The 16,772-nt window shown below is 43.5% G+C and overlaps 1 protein-coding gene across 1 annotated transcript; it reads right to left on the reverse strand.

Moving 5' to 3' along the window:
* Window positions 1-6,618: 6,618 nt before the first annotated feature.
* id4 (inhibitor of DNA binding 4) lies at window positions 6,619-10,479 on the reverse strand. Its single transcript, XM_084556532.1, has 3 exons — window positions 9,445-10,479; window positions 8,809-8,874; window positions 6,619-8,100 (listed from the first exon to the last, which is right to left on the reverse strand). Exons 1-2 carry the CDS (start codon window positions 9,820-9,822, stop codon window positions 8,827-8,829), a joined length of 426 nt encoding a protein of 141 aa, XP_084412658.1. The 5' UTR covers window positions 9,823-10,479; the 3' UTR covers window positions 6,619-8,100; window positions 8,809-8,826.
* Window positions 10,480-16,772: the final 6,293 nt, after the last annotated feature.

Here is a 16,772-nt window from a genome sequence, read left to right on the forward strand (position 1 = left end):
AACGCCAAAGTTTAAGGTCACTGAGGAATTTAAATTTATTCCTGACTGTTAACATATTTTCAGGCAAGACACAACCAAGATGTTCAGACTACTGTGTGTGGCGATTTTGCTGCGTAAGTGAACTAGTCGGTGAGTTACTTCTCTGTTGTGCTGAGGTGGGATTTAATTGTCTTGGGAGCTGGGCGTTGGCGTACAGCGGGACATCTTATCTTTCCTCCTGGAACCCAGCCAAATCAAAGTTTGAGAATTTCTGTGACTTTAGCATAAACTGAGTCTATTGGGTGAAAATAGCATGTTACAATGATTTTTTTTTTTTTAGTTTCAAAAACATTTTATATTAGGTACTTATAGAATGTCCTTTATAGTGGACAACGGGTTTCAAATTTGTTGTTTTTTTTGTCTGATCCGACCAAATTGTCACTGCAGTATCAGCAACAACAACTAACTAGTTAACTGGAACGTTGGTGCAATGGCAGGAAACGTGGCCACTCAGACTTGTTACCTCTCTGTTATGTTATGTGATGCCATAATCTACCCATTGTTTTAGTCCTGTTATTTTTATTTTATCATCTATCGTGCAGCGTGCTTTCTTTTGCATGATGAGTAGACCGTCACATGTAGTCAATGCTTATCTGGTGTTAAAAAAAAAATTGCAAAAACATGGCAAGTAACTTTAAAAGTGGTGCAGCGGCCGCTCTGAATCGAAGAAGTTTGCTATTTTTGCTCAACTTTCTGTGTCCATCAGAGCAACCGATGTTTGTGTCTACTGTCAGAAAGGGCAACGGTATAAAATTCATCCAGCAACCAACACGGATGTTGTCTCTTCTTACAGTGGGACCAGGCCTCTAGGGCCCTGATGCCGACGGAGGGCACATCCTAACTGATGTGTAAGGAAGTGGAGGCAAAGAACACGAGCGTACACACCGGGCTAAAAACAAGCCCTAACTCTTCAAAGGTCACTTGCTTCAGTAATCATTAACGGGTTCAGTCACTGATTACCTGTCCTTCAGCATGGTTTACATGGTTAAGCTTTCTGGGTGTAGCTACTTCTTTTTTCTCCGTTGAATTGAGGGCGGGCGGCACAGTGGTGTGGTGGTTAGCGCTGATGCCTCACAGCAAGAAGGTTCTGGGTTCGGAGCCTTTCTGTGTGGAGTTTGCATGTTCTCCCTGCGTCTGCGTGGGTTCTCTACGGGTACTCCGGCTTCCTCCCACCGTCCAAAGACATGCTCACTGGGTTAACTGGTGATTCTAAATTGGCCATAGGTGTGAGTGTGTATGGTTGCCCTGTGATAGTCCTGGCGACCTGTCCAGGGTGTACCCCGCCTCTCGTCCAATGACAGCTGGGATAGGCTCCAGCCCACCCCGCCGCCCTCAAGAGGACAATCGGTTACAGATAATTAGTGAATGAATGGATACAGACTGGACTCTACAATATTCGACTCTGTGCTACAAAGGGGGTATTATGAGAAATGACAGGATAGATGGATAGCATGCTAACTTCTACAAATGTGTTGATAATTTTAATAATATAATGTAGCACACATTACAATGTTTGCATGCGCTTCTATAGGAGCTTATTAGTCTGGGAATCAGAATTATAGTTTGTTTTATCTAAAAGGAAGGCAGTCTATGATATGATTTTTGACCGCTTATTTGAATGAATAAAAAAATAAATAAAACATTTCATCCAGTTCGAGTCCATTCTCATACCCTGGGCTTCATCCATGTAAGACTCGGCAGGAACGCACAGGTGGGAAGGGTCAAACTCTAGCTTGTAATAGTGCACTTTAATGATTTTCTGCTTCTTTTATCAGTCTGCGTGGATGTGGATACTATCAGATCAGGATCCCTCGCTGAAATGCGTCCGTACCTGACTTAGAAATTAATATTACGTCCTTTAGCGAATGCCGCACGTTGTTCCCTCTTTCGAAGCGCAGAAGTGTAAACTAAGCCTCGTTAATTAAGCTCATTAGGTGAACAGAAACCTGTTTGATTGGAGGCAGTTGGAGCCCTTCCGCTCTGATGCAGCAGCGGTATTTAACTCACCATATTGGCTGTCTGATGGCAGCACCTCGGGGTCGTGTTCTGTGACATGGCTGTTGTCCCGGTGCCACCCTTCTCCACACACACACAAACACACACACAGATCCTTTAAGGGGCTTGGCAGACCCCTGGTTCCCCCCTCTCTAATCACTGTGTTCTCCAGAGGGGTGGGGAGGGAGCGGGGAGGCAGCCATTCTCGTTGCTCTTTGGAAAAAGCTTGGCATTTGTCTGAGATCTCATTTCTGTAATTCATCGCCCGTCTCCCGGGAGTCGCAGTTGGCACTGGTTGTGGCAAGTCCTCCCTCCTCCCCCCCTGCTTCTACCACTCTCACACTCTCTAACCCTATTCCTCTTGTATTGCGGCATCGCTCCTTCTTCCTCTCTTTCACCCCTTGCCGTTGTTTGTCGTTGGCGCTGAAAGAGGCACTGGCTGAAGCTAAACTGGTGGGTGTACACACATTAAGTCTCCTGCGATTGTGTTTGATGGCCGCTCCAGGCTTGGATCACATAAACATGTGGAGTGTGTGTGTGTGTGTGTGTGTGTGTGTGTGTGTGTGCGCACACATGCCTTCTCCTTTGAGTGTGTCAGAGTGTAAAGCATCGACTGAGACTGCTAAATCAAAATGAATGACCCGCAGAGGGATTATTGTTTCTTCATATTTTCCACTCATATATAACAACATTAAGTGTGGAATCATTAACACACACACACACACACACACACACACACACAGCCCAAATGAAGAAATAATTACACATCAATTATCACAAGTAAAATGAATGTGGAAAATGTAATTGTGATTAATTAGGCATCAGTAAAAATGTACATCTGTTACTTATTTGAAGGAGAAGAAAGGGGAAAATCTGACTTGTTTTATCTAAAAAGCAGCGTGAGATATTGCATAAAGCGTTTACTTCCTGTGTGAACTATAAGGTTTAAATATTTAAGATGTGCTGTGAAGTCTCGCAGCAGCACGGAGCTTCCTGCGACTCTCCGAGCCTTGTTTTCCAGTCTGAGCGGTACAGGTGAATTGCTGCATCTCACATTTTGTTTATGAGTAAACGGCTGTTGGTGGCAGGCATTTTAAGCTAATAGCTGCTTTAAATAGCTGCAATTAGCGAGAAGCATGAGATATTTAATCACTCTAGACCAATTAGTCTGTAATCAAGTAGTGTCCAAGAGCGAGCACGTTTTTGTCCTCCACTGTTCCTCTGCGAGCACCCGCCATATATTTCTCAGTGCGCCGGGAAGAGCAGTGATTAACACGCAGGGATATAGGCCCCCGTGGAACGCTGTAATGTGGAGTTAAATCAGGGAGAGAGGGAGGCAAGACACCACGGCTAAACCTGTTATTGCAGTTTAACATATGCGGAAGGTTAATTCAAGGCAGACACGATGGCGAGCATCCTCGTTTTATGTTTGTGCCACGGTGCGTTGTACAAATTTGCGGAATTAGGAGCTCGCCGTTTCTTTCTCCGCGAGAGGAAAACATTCGATTAGTTTTCCCTTTTATCCTTGTTTACAAGCGGCGGCGGCGGCGGTTTCACCTAGGACAGGAGCATGAAAGAGTGGTGGATAATGAGCAGTTAAGATTTAATCAGAAATAGTGAGTTTGGCAAATTTTACATTGTTATCTTTTCCAGCGAAGCCACGGCAAAAACACAGTCAAACAAAATGAGACCGCACATGCTCACACCTGTGCAAACAATTGGCTCCACTTGCAGCCGGGCCGGTCCCTTGTTTTTATTATAATGATATCGTGCTCATAAGTCTGAGTGACCGGTCACAGGGCTGCCGCCGCCGCCGCAGTGTCCACTCCCTTGGCCTCAGCTTGAGGTTCACCAATGCGGTTTGGGCCTCCTTATCAAACAGGATGTTATGTTTTCCCACGATCTGCACCAGGGAGCACACACACACACACAAGCAGAGGAAAGCTGCAGGTATAGGAACTCCTAATGATTCGCTCTGTCTGTTAGAAAATAGCACAAGGAGGAAGAAGGAGCTCCTAAAGTCTCCATACGAGACTCTGCACTGCTGTCTCACTCCCAACAGGGATTATTTGGAAAAGCCTGCAGTGCTAATGTTGGAGAGAGGCAGGATGTGGTGGCTAATAGCAAGACAGTGGGAATTGTGAGTCAACATATGGCTGCAGCAAAGTATAATAGGAGCACGGATGAATTATGTATCCGGGGATGGCAGCAGTTTGGGGCTGCTGACTAACAGAGAGAATTAGAACTAGAGATCAAGTAGCTGTAACACAAGTCCCATGTCTCTGCTGTGTTACTGTAACACTGCAGCTGGGAGGAGGGGAAAAAAAATGTTTTATGTTTTACCCCGTGTTTTCATTTAATACGATTTAAATTTGGAGCATGTTCTATATGGCTGAATAATCAGTGCATTCCTGATTGGATGCTGAATTAACACCATATGTCACCGCCAGGGAATGCATCACTTAATACCGTCTGTCTGCGTTTTCTCCGTAAATGTTTAAGGCAGTTTCTGTAAATATAAAAAAGCAGCATGAGGTGTGGGGAAATGTCTTCAGGTTTTAGGTAAAACCGAATGAAAGCAGCTGGGTTGAGTGAGCCAAAGGATCGGCCGAGTTTATCTCCACTAGTTACCTATAAAAAAGAAGCGTTTCCTGTAAAACATGCTTTGGCGATGCTCTCGTGGCGCGTGTGCAGCCATGGCAGCTGAAGCCTGGTTTGAACTCTCAGGCCTCTGCTGCCGTGCTCTCCTCTCTGTGAGAACCTGAACATCTTTAATCATATCAGGAAGGTCTAACTGTCAAGCTGACCACCTGTGCTTTTACACATTTTTTCATTTTCTATTTTCGTTGTTTTTCTTTTTTCTTTTTACCTTTTATCACTCACACACAGACAGACAGGCGCGCACTCACTCACATTTCACATCGCAAGGACGACGCTTGTCAAGGGCAGCGAGGCCAGGTTCCGTTACTGTCGACTATAAACACACACAGGTGGCCTGCATGGCCCGCTTATCCTCAGACGTCCACAGTGGAGCGAGGGGGTGGGGGTGGGGGTGCATGATAGGTGTCTGCTGCACCCAAAAGGCACCCCTGTCGCTGGGCTTGTCGGTGTCAAACGGCCGCCCTTAACCTGCATTCAGTGGGCTGACATGGAGACAACTAAACAAGGGGCAGTGTGTCTGCAAGAAAAAAAAACTGCAGCTCCGTGGGAAAAATAAAAGGAAGACGAGAAAAATATAGTCCTTCCTCTAATTAATCGGCACTTATAAAGAAACATAAATAATCAGCTTTATAATCACTGTCATTTTAGAATATCTCATACATATATATATATATATATATATATATATATATATATATAGTATATATTCTGCAACACCAGTGAGGCCTTGAGTTCCTTTCAATTATGCGTAAAGGATTTTTTCATTTGCAGCATAAGCCATAAAAATATAAAAATCTGCATTTTCCTGGTTTTATTTTTCACTAAAATAATTTGCACAATTTCTCCGTAGTAACTGTGTCGCTAGTGCTTCCTGGTTGCCAATTTTCCTTCCAACTGCGTCGTGTGGCTATTATTCACCGCGCTGTACATCATCATGACAGCCTCAGAATGAACGGCAAACACCTCAAGAAGCAAGAATGGGCGTATGTTCTTAACCCCAACGCTGTGAAGTATTGACTTAAGGATGCATTCTGCTTTATTCGGTTTGTTTCATTTGTTATTGTATGCGTCAGAAACCTGAATCATTGCGGCCTGCGCTCTCATGGTGTCCCACAATCGCTTGTTGGTACAGAATTAGGCCAAAAATATTTTAAAATACGCTGCCACCTCAGAAGGATTGGACATTTTTAAAACAGTTACTACTCAGGGATTTTAGATCAAATTTAAAGAATCAATAAAATGGTACTCTTGGTCAGTGTAATTGCTCGTAAACCTGTACTAAGATCATATTTGTACATTTTATCCTTCTTTTATTGCATATTGCACTCACTCATTTGTTTATTGTTCTATTTGCCCAGTTCAAGATTTTATTTTTTTTTTAAATAAAGGATATCCTGACATTAAACTTATTACAGAGGCCTATCAAAGTTCTGCGCCTGCATTTTCTGTTGCATTCATTTCTTCTTCTTCTGCATTTCTTCTTTATGAAAATCCGTAATATGCTACATGAGAGTTATAATAACAAATCTAACTTATACTTGCACACGAGGACATCATTTTCATTTAGGATATAATAATTATGTTGTTCCTGGCAACACGAAAAGAGTGACACGTATCTGACCTCTCTGCTGGCGCGTTAAGCAGCCCTGCTTTCGCTGCGGTTCTGTGTGCGGAGGAATTAATGTAAGCTCAGAAAACAAAACGCTCAATCCCCGGATCCTGTAGAGCAGGTTTGAGGACTTATGGGAGATAACATCTGCAACACGTTAATAACTTTATCCTCCTTTTATCTCCCATGAAACCATGTGAGTGCGCGGCATTACACTGCTGCTTTCTCCTCCTTAACTTCACATGACAGCGCTCGGCACCGAGAGCAACAAGCCACGATTCTCCCTCTGTGACACAAAACTTGAGACGACACAATTCTTCCTGGAAACTTTAATTGTTTTGACAACTCCTCACAAGCCAGTGAAGGTCAAATCCAACAGTGCAGCTGACAGTAATGTACAAGTGCCCTCTCACACTGGCAGGAGGGTGGTGAGGTAAATTCGGTGTTCAATGTCATGAAAAATAAAGGCTTTTCTTTCTTTCCTTTTTTTTTTTTTTCCTCCTTTACATTAATAATCGCTGCCGACTCTCCAACAGGGAAATCATTTCATAACCTATTAAAGACATTGCCAAAAAGAGTCTGTTAATGTTCACATGTTTCACCAATTTGTAACAAAAGTTTAATGATTTCCTGTTGTCAATCATTAACTTCTCAAGGAGAAGCTCTGACTGCACAAATAAAACAGAAACATTGCGTTGCTGTGATTTTTTTTCTTGTTTTTTTTTTTTGTAAGGTACTACATTGTAAACCCTGTCAGAAGTGCTGTAACGCTTAGATAACTTTTAACTAGAGTGCAATGTAACAGAATCAAATCAAGCCTTCTTTCTGTTCATGAAAAATAAAAAAGGATCAAACAGCAGACAGGCCCATCTCTCCGAGCCGGGCCAAAGCCGTCATAGTTAATGAGTACAAAACAATTAAAGAGAAAGCTGAGCTGGGCGAAGAATAATCAAAGAACTTGTGTTGAACTCCACCACGTATCTACACAGTGAGGGCTGCTTCAGTGCACATTCAATACCTCTGCAATGCGCCTGACATGCTACATATTAAACTATTCCAAAAACACTGCAAAGAGTTAACTGATATCATCATGTGTGAGGACATTATTGGCAGAGCATGACCACGTCCATTCACTAAAGTGGAAACACAATATTTACATAACGACAACAAAAAAAAAGGTTTTAATAAAAATATCTTATAATTACAATAGTCTATTATAAGCATATAAGTCTTCCTTTCACATACTTTTATAGAACATTTGCGTCTCTATATTTACAATCTTAATTGTCTCGAATCAGAATTGTTCTTCTTTACAATATCAAACATTTTAAGATACCAGGGATGACATCCCTGTTCAACACAAATCATCTATTTTAAACAATAGATGTCCAAAAACATGTACAATGATTTTCGCAGTTTAGTAAAGCTTTAAACTGGAGTCATTTTAGTTAAGTTTTTAAGCACAGTTCACAAACAGTTTTCATAGCTGTTGACAGACGGATTCCAACGAAAAATCTTCTCAGTGTGGGGGATACCATATTTTTACTCTTGGAAAAAAAAAATGTGACAAGAAGTACAGTGAGAGCAACTTAAACAGGGGTAAGGAGTGGGAGATGTCTACACACTGAGTCCTTGTTCATTGGAATAAAAAAAAAAAGCTGATATGAATAGTGATTTTATTTGGGTTTAATTCCTCCCAGCGGTTTTGAAATCCCCTTGTGATTGTGCCTCCAGTTGGGTGTGAGTCCCTGGCGAAGCTTTGCTGGCTTTGGAGCGGCTCTGTGCAGCCTGCACACCTGTGGAGGGGATGAATAGAGGTGGGGGGGTGAGCTGCAGAGCTCCAGACTGACTGGCGCCACCGACAAAACAGAGGCCATGCTTGATCAACAACCCAAAACAAACCAGGTCAAACAACAACCACACAGCTCCTCAGGCTGTTGGGCAAGGCTGGCGAGAGGCAGCCGAGGCTCTCAGAAAGACTGGGAGAGTGTCTCTCTCTGTCACACACACCGAGTGCACGTTTTTAGTCTTATCCAGGTGTGTTTGGATTCTGTGCAATGGATCTGGCCGTAAAGCCAGCGCCGCAGCTTGAATTGAACTGACACAGAGCAAGAAGAGAGAGGGAGGAAGGGGTGTGTGTGTGTGTGTGTAAGAATGAAAGAGAGGGCAAGCTGAGGTTTTAACCCTCTCCTCTTCTCAGATTGCTACACCAGTGACAGTTATTGCGCAAAGCACAGCTGCCTCTGAGGTCGGTGCCAATTTTATGTTCCTCAATTATTATTTTCCTTGACATCTACTGGCCTCCCCAGAGCACTCTACAGATTGTCAACTTAAACCACACATAGGCTACAGTAATCAACTTAATGAGGATGCTTCAGTGACCACCCTTTATGGTATTCTCTATAAGCCACTTGTGTTTAATTAAAAAAAAAAAAAAAAAAAGACCTCTGAAAAATATTCAAAACATAAAAAATAATGACTTATACTACTGTAAATCAACTTACCAATGCAGTGCTTATGTCTCAGCGGCATAAAATCGAGTCCTCCGGCTTTTTGACTATTGACGTCCTCTACAAAAGAAGAAAAAAGAAGAAACATGTAAAACGATGCAGCGCTCACGGATAAGAAGAAGACTCAATAAAGACTGGGCCTGCAGCCCTGCAAAATAAATGATATACAGCAGAGGAGCAGAAAATTAGCCTGCTATATCTCCCGTAATAAATTCTCTTATAGCCTATTGAATAACAAATTGCCCTTATTGTGCGCAGTGGAGTGGGATGCAGGCTGAGGTACTTCACCAATCCTGGGATAAGGTGGGCCTCTGACACACACCGTCATTATCATGCAAATCATAAAGCCCGCAATCAAGTGCGCAATCTCACCCACGTCAAATGCGTTTTTTTACGCACGATTTTTCGAGGTTGTGATAAGATGTGTCTAGCATTTTGATTATTTCCTCTTATTTGTTAAAAAAGAAAAAAAAAATGCCTGGCGAGGACAGTGACATATAACGGGCATGACGCGCTTTGTCTGAGTCTGACTGGCGGACAGTAGTCTGGCACAAGGTGGTTTACCGGGTCCTCCGGTAAGTCCCGGTGGAAACGCGGAATGAAGAGCCGCCTCCGCTGATTAACGCTTACCTGGTGGTGGTCAACGTTGAGCACCGTGAGCGGTGTCCTGCTGGGGTTGGAGGCTGGAGAAGGGCAGGTCCCGGTCCGCTGTGGCTGTTGTTTATGGAGAGAAGGGTGCGTCTCCAGGGCCAGCTGCAGGTCCAGGATGTAGTCTATCACATGCTGGAGGATCTCCACTTTGCTGACTTTCTTATCCTGCGGAATGGTGGGCACCAGGCGCTTGAGTCGGCTGTAGCAGTCGTTCATGTCGTACTGCAGGCAGAAAAGGTCCTCCTCTTCCATCCTGCACCGGGCGATGTTGAGACTCTGCTTCGACAGATAGTGCAGGGAGAGCTGGTTGCTGTTGGAGGAGGAGTCCTGGGGGTGGACTGGAGTAACAGCCTTCATCTTAGATAACCAACGGCTCAGAAAGAAGCAACGTAAAAAAAATCAAAACAATTGTACTACTGGTAGCGGAGGTATTTGAGATAATACCACAGCGCTGTAAATACGGCAATAGCTATTACAGTCGCGAATGAGCGAGAGAACAAGATCAACCAAAAGGCGGAATTCTAGTCTGTCAACACATCCCGTGGAGCCTCACAGTTCCTCTTACTTCGGCAAGCTCGGTGTGAAAGGAATGAATAGATTGCCTACATTTATAGAGGGGAGGGGAGGCGCCAAGCCAGCCGGCTGACAGATCAGGGAGAGAAGCTGGTCAATCACCGGCAGCCCGCTGCCCACCGACCCGACAACGGAGCTGAGAAAAAGGCGTGTCTCATTCTGTGTGCTGTGGGCTGCCTATCGGTAGGAGGTGTGTGTGTGTGTATGTGTGTGTAAAGAGGGGGTTGGGGGAATTTAAAGCAAATTGCGCATTATACCATGGCAGTATCTTCCCATCCAGCGATACAAGAAGCCTCGCTTCCATATGGAACTGATCCAGTGAGAGGTAACTGTGTATTTGCACAATTCACCAGGCTGATTAGCTCCGGATTGCATCTTTAGAGCCGTAGTCATTGATGCGTAATTACGCACAGCTTCCTGGTATTGATCACTGGCGGTGAGGGATGAGCCTGAGCCCAACCACCTGCACGAAAACCTGCACACTATGTGAAAAATGAAACTCAAAAGGTAACACGACAGCATCAGAACCATCTGAACTCCTTTGTAAATACAACTAAGCAAAAGCAAAAGGGAGATTCCAAAAAATACCCCTGCTATGCATAATTTATTTTATGATTTGCATCAGACTTGTGAAGCTCAGCGATAGGTTTATATTGGTTAATATTAATATTCATTTCAATTCAATTTTAATGCGTCTGATACAGTAAGTGGAGCGATTTTTGACCTCAGTGCATTCCAAGACTTATCATTACTTACTCGAGCTTAGTTATTTTGACTCATATTTTGAATCAAATTTGAAAAGTTTATAAAAGAACAACAAATAACAAGAAATATTAAATGTTCGCAGCCCAACTGCAGGGTTGCAGATCTGGGGAGCCGGAGCGGCCAATTTGGCGGTGCTCTGCCATTCCTTCTCCCAGCTGTGCGTTATTGTGCCTCCTACATTCCTCCGCTCTCCGGGCTGCGTCGCCGTTCCGCTCCCTCCCTCACAGCCGCCTATTGAGTCGCTCTGCCGGGCAGACTGCCTGGCGCCACACATCGGGACCTCATCCATTCACACCCAGCTCCTCTTCTCTCGGTCTTTTCTTTCTTTTCTTTCTTTCTTTCGTTCTTTCTTGCTTTCTTTCTTTCTTTCTTTCCCAGTCAGGTTGCCTAGACAACACAGACGCTACCCTTAGCTTCAGCCCTGGCTGTTTCCCAGCCTCGGACGGATATGGGGGGCCTGTCTGAGTGTACCAGAGATGACACCCACCTTAGTACCTCTTTGGAGGTTTAATGTCCCAAACTTTATGGGAACCGCCACATTCTCCTCTGTCATGAATATTGAAAGGCTTAAATGGATTTAAATGGGTATTTTCCTCTTGTCTCTGTCTTACTCCCCGCGCCTCTCTCTGTTTTCTGTTGCCATGGGAAGTGACTCTTTTGCTCAGTAATGTGTGAAACAATGTTTGGTTCAGGGACAACTTCAAAGTGGTCAGTGGTATGAATCTTTGATGGTAGCCTTTCCGCAAACTACATGGCGCATGAACTCTCCATCCATGACAGGCAGATGATGGACGAGGTCTGAGAGAAAAACATTGTCCAATTTAGCTTTAGCAGTGACTCTCTACTGGTACCAGTTTCAACCATTATATCATAATAATACAGAAGGCTCAAGTTTCCCATATAAACTAATTCATTTGCAGTTTTCACAGAAATGCTGAGACTGTATGGATCCACCAAAGACACATTACCCCCACTGGGGCATCCGTTTCAGATATCTAAAGAATCAAGTTTAGGACCCATTACTTTTGAATTAGTTGCCTGAGCTGACCTTCTGTGGTAAAATGGAGGACGTTGTTATAATACATTAGCCCTGTTGCAACATCCACTGATTTCAGACAGTCATAAGAAAATATGAGAAGATATGAGAAGAAGTCTTTTAACTAGCACTAACTAGCTAACCTTGACAAGCTGGGAGGTGACCTAAAGACATCTGGTTCTGAGAGTGCTGCTAATGCAAACCTAACATTTGCTACTGCCATGCAAAACATGAGCGGACCCATTATGAAGAAATCACAGGAAATTAAATGCGTTCTGTCAGTGAGATTAGGTCACACCAATCTGACACATTTCTGAAAGATTTCAGGGAGTAATGCTGCAAGAAGTGGCAGCCACGGTGAGCTGTCAGATGAAGAGCTGCCGGTGACAGAGCGGTTGCCACTTTAAAGGCCAGCCTGCTCGTTTGGTGCTATTTTTGTTTCCTGCATCGGTTTTTCTTATTTATCTGAAAGAAGGTACAGTTCAAAGAAAATAAAATGCTAGAGGAACAAGGAATAAAGAAGGAGAGCTGACTAATGCTGGACCAACTGGCTAGCATTAAGACAGCGGTTAACTCAATAGAGTTAACTCAACTCAATAGACGTACTTCACAGGGACACACATATGAACATTGCTCTCCCACCTGTGTGACCGGGCAGCGTTTGTTCCAGCATTTAAGGTCGATTAAGGCTCAAAGAACAGCTCTGTTACCGGCGCAGAGTTAGCAGCGTCCTCTGTGAGTGGCCAATGCGTGTGAGCGGGAATGTAAACAACATGCACTTTGACTCTTTGTGCTCGGTAACCTTGTTATATTCTATTCTTGTCTGTCTTCAACCCTGTAACCCAGTCAATGATGCATAGATCGACCTCAAGTTTACCGCAGTCAGTTGCTCAGAACAAAGGAGGAAATGCACGTATGCATGATCTTCTTTGCCCCCGTGTTTGTGTTTGCTTTCTCACACTTCTTCTGCATGTACTTCTCTAATTATGGGCCTTCAGGCTCTACTTCCCTGTAGGTGCATTGCGGCTGGGGACCGAAGCTTGGTAACTAGAGACTCATTAGCCTGCTAGATAAGCCTGATAGGTGAACCTGTCTTTGTTGTGGCTACACAATTCAAACTGGTAACTAAACCAGTCTGCTCTTATTAAGAAAACCACATGTGTCCAATTTTAGGGGAGGACTTAAACAGAAAAAATCTTGCAATATCAGTATTTCAACTAAATCCTCTTGTGGTGGGAAAAGACGTGCTGCAACCGTGTACAAAGTGGAAATTGCATGATGGCCACATTTGTGCAAGAGGTTTCCCTGGGTTGTGGTTGAAGTTGCAATGGGTGGTGACACACACACACACACACACACACACACACACACACAGGAGACAGAGGTGACCTAACACCTCTTATTCCCTCTTCGCATTAAAACCCTGAGATAATATCACTACACTGAGCGTCTCATGACAGCAACCAACCAATTAGTATAACCACCTTACGTCAGACGTTCTGTTTAGTGTATTTGGTTTATGATTATAAGTTCAAGGTCGAATTAGAGCAGTAAAATCAGGAAAGGCTCAAAATAGAAAAGGAAATGATACGAGGCACAGAAAATAATCAGCCACACAATCAGTTAAATACCATTTCATTCAGTTTGGGGTGAAGTGGACATGCCTTCTGTACTCTGTCTATTCAGATATGAATGGGCTTGAAAAAGAGAAAATAACACTGCATGCTTGATGAAACCACAATTCACCATTTCATTTTGAACTGCAGCCTGCCTGGGTCTCACGCTTTCCAAAATTACACGTGTATACTCACTTGGCCCGGTACCAGAGCAAGAGAGCAAAGAACAGCAGTCACATTTCTGCTTTATTTTGTTCATCCACTGGTGCGACAAGAAATATTCTAAATGCAAGGACAACTAAATCTTTAAACAGGGTAGTTTTATTCAGGTGTACAACTAACACGCTGCACAACACGCACTATACCAGGATCCTGAAACTGAAGCACCTAAATGAAATGATGAATTTTTAGAATTTATTGTGAGCATGTGTTGTGTGCCTTCACCAACTCCTCTTTCTATCCCGATTTGTGTCTAAGCCAACTCTGGGTCGCCCCATAATGGCTTCAACGACAGCTTCTCTGTTTAGAAACCTTTACTGTGCAACATCTCATGACTTCTGAGCTGAGCCCCAGCTGTGCATGCGGGGTTATCTGGTTCTAGTTTTGGTTTTGGTGGGTGAAAGCACTCTCCCCCCCATCCTCCATCACCCAGCTGACACAGTTTGGCCAACAGTTCTCAGAGTAGAGCAGATTATAGCTCGTAAATAATACGCAACAGGTGGACTGGCTTTCCCTTATTCTGTCTGTCTGGTTTGTGATGGGCGGTGACATGGTCTTTCTTTGTGTCAAGTGCGCTATCCATATACGGGAGAGCTGCGGGTATCTTCTAAGCCCAGATCTGTCCGTGCCGGCTGTCTCAGCTGTGGTTGTGATGGGTGGTGCCACACTTTTCCTCGCTCTCTCCAGGTGACACAGTTTGCACAACATGTCTTATTCCCTGATGGCCTTCCAGCTAAACACAACAGCTCCCTCTGTGTCATTTACACAGGTGCATTCACTGTTTACACTGCGCAACCTGAGTAACCATCCACACATACACACACCTACTTTGAAACACACACAAATGCAGAGCCAGAGACTTAACGTACTGTACATTAAACAAAATAATTTAAAAAAAAGTAGAAGGAGTAACTCTTTTGACCTGGCTGTGAGTTAGAAAATGTGCCTCAGAGTAAAAATAGAATAAAAAGGAACTCCTCACAGATAATTCTCTCTGCAGACAGCAGCCCATGTGCCAGTCCACCTGTGGGGTTTGTGTTTAGTAGCCATGATCTATTCTCATATTAGCTGTGCTAAAAGTGGGAGCTGTGTTCTGGGCCACACTCATTTAGGTCACCATCAGTTCAGTCACGTCTAAAAGCATTATTCACTTTTTTTTTTTTTTCTTGTCGTGGCCAGTGGGAGTTTTTCATAATTCGCCCAGCTGCTACTTTCACTTCCCCATTTCCCCCCATGGTCACATCAAACACTACTGACCTGGCGTTTTGGATGCTCACTCACTTTTGCTCTGTCCTGTTTGTACTCCAAACTGTGGAGGGGGGCCGACAGCATGTGTGATGAGTGTGTGTGTGTGCACGGCTGACAACAGGTGCACCTTTGTTGCATCCTGTTGTACAGCTGCTGACCTGCTTGTTGTGTTTTCTGTGAGAACCTTAACCCTCAGCTCTACCAGGTTAGGCTTTGTTTTAATGTGTTACTGGCTTGTTGTTGCTCATACATACACACCGACCGGGGCAGTCAGATGAACACTTGCTTCCTTTGCTGCATAAAGTGCTGTAAGTTACCATGCAATTGCGTATAAATATCTCTTTTCTACAAACAGTTTCACAGCAACCCTCCAGGGTGACATTTTTCAAACTAACATCAACATTATGTGATAAAATGAAGGCCTATTCTTCTTCTATTAATCCAGAACGTAAGCGATGTATTCCCGTCGTGCCCTAGGTTGCAAAAATCTCATTCATTCCAGCTGAAGGGTTAACTTCTTAATGTGTGTCAGCATAAGTAGTAAACCTGGCAAGAGGTGGGCTACGACCTGGACAGGCCACCAGTCTATCTCAGTGCTAACACAGAGACAGACAACCATTCACACCTACACCTACAGCCAATTTAGAATCACCAATGAACCTAACGAGCACGGAGCTTTGGACCGAGTACCCGGAGAGAACCCACGCAGACCACTGTGTCGGCCAATTAGGACAAATCTGGACAGTGAATGCTAATAGCTAGTGGGATCACTTTATATTCAAGAAAACTCTGCATTGCAATATTTAAATAGGTTAATTCATAATCTGCGGAAAGCTTCTTCGTGTTCCATACAAACTAACTTTGATCACTGTAGTCTGCCAACTGACTGGACTAAACTGCATATACTGTAGTTTCCCACATACACTCACTTGACAGTCCATTAGGTACGCTAGTGAAAACTAATGTATTCTAATGCAAAATTCCTGCACTAAATCTTCATCTTCATAAATTATTAGGTATTCTGCATCTGTGTGAAATAACAGAGAGCTGTTGGTTCAACTGTGTTTTCATTTTGGAGGCTGTGGTTTGTAGTACTATTGACTTGCATTGTGTTGTAACTTTGAAAAAAAAAAGGATGCAAATCTGGTAAACATATCTCTGCTTTTCCTTTTAAAGGTCAACCCAGCATATATTTTAGGTTTTCACTTTGAAAAACACCACACGTACCTACCTCAATACCACGGAAACAGAATTAACACAAAGGGGGGTGGTCTACTTTGTGAAGTTATAAATTCAACTGGACAAAACCAAAAAAGAATCAAACAAGCAAATAAATCCAACAACCAAAAAGCACCTTGGAAATGGACATTTCACAAATAGGGACTCATTAGAACTAGTTCGTCATACTGTTGATGCCACAACTTTGACAAAAAAAAAAGAAAAGAAACACAAACATAGACTAAATATTCACCTGTAGCTGTCATGATAACAGCACATTAAATAGCTCACAGGGTGTAGCTCTGTTGACACTTCTTCTGACATCATTCTTTTATCTGATTCCAACTGTATTTAGGGCCGAGTGTGTGAACATGTCTTGCTGTAACTTGCATACTGGAAGCTGATAACACGTCAGCTGGCAGCCATAAGCTGTGGTTACCAGCCTCGATGACGAAGACGACGTTTAAAGACTGTATTGTGAAAATGTCATTTGTAATTCCTGCCTAGACTTTGCTTGAGGCACACATGTAAATATGTCTCTGAGACTTCCGAGTGTCCTGAAAGCAAACAGCAGACCTCCAGAGTCAGCCACGTTCCGTTCGCTGCGGTGTTACTGTAAAATAACACTTAAG

Source organism: Chelon labrosus (genome assembly GCF_963514085.1).
Source record: "Chelon labrosus genome assembly, chromosome: 12".
Taxonomy (NCBI): Eukaryota; Metazoa; Chordata; class Actinopteri; order Mugiliformes; family Mugilidae; genus Chelon; species Chelon labrosus.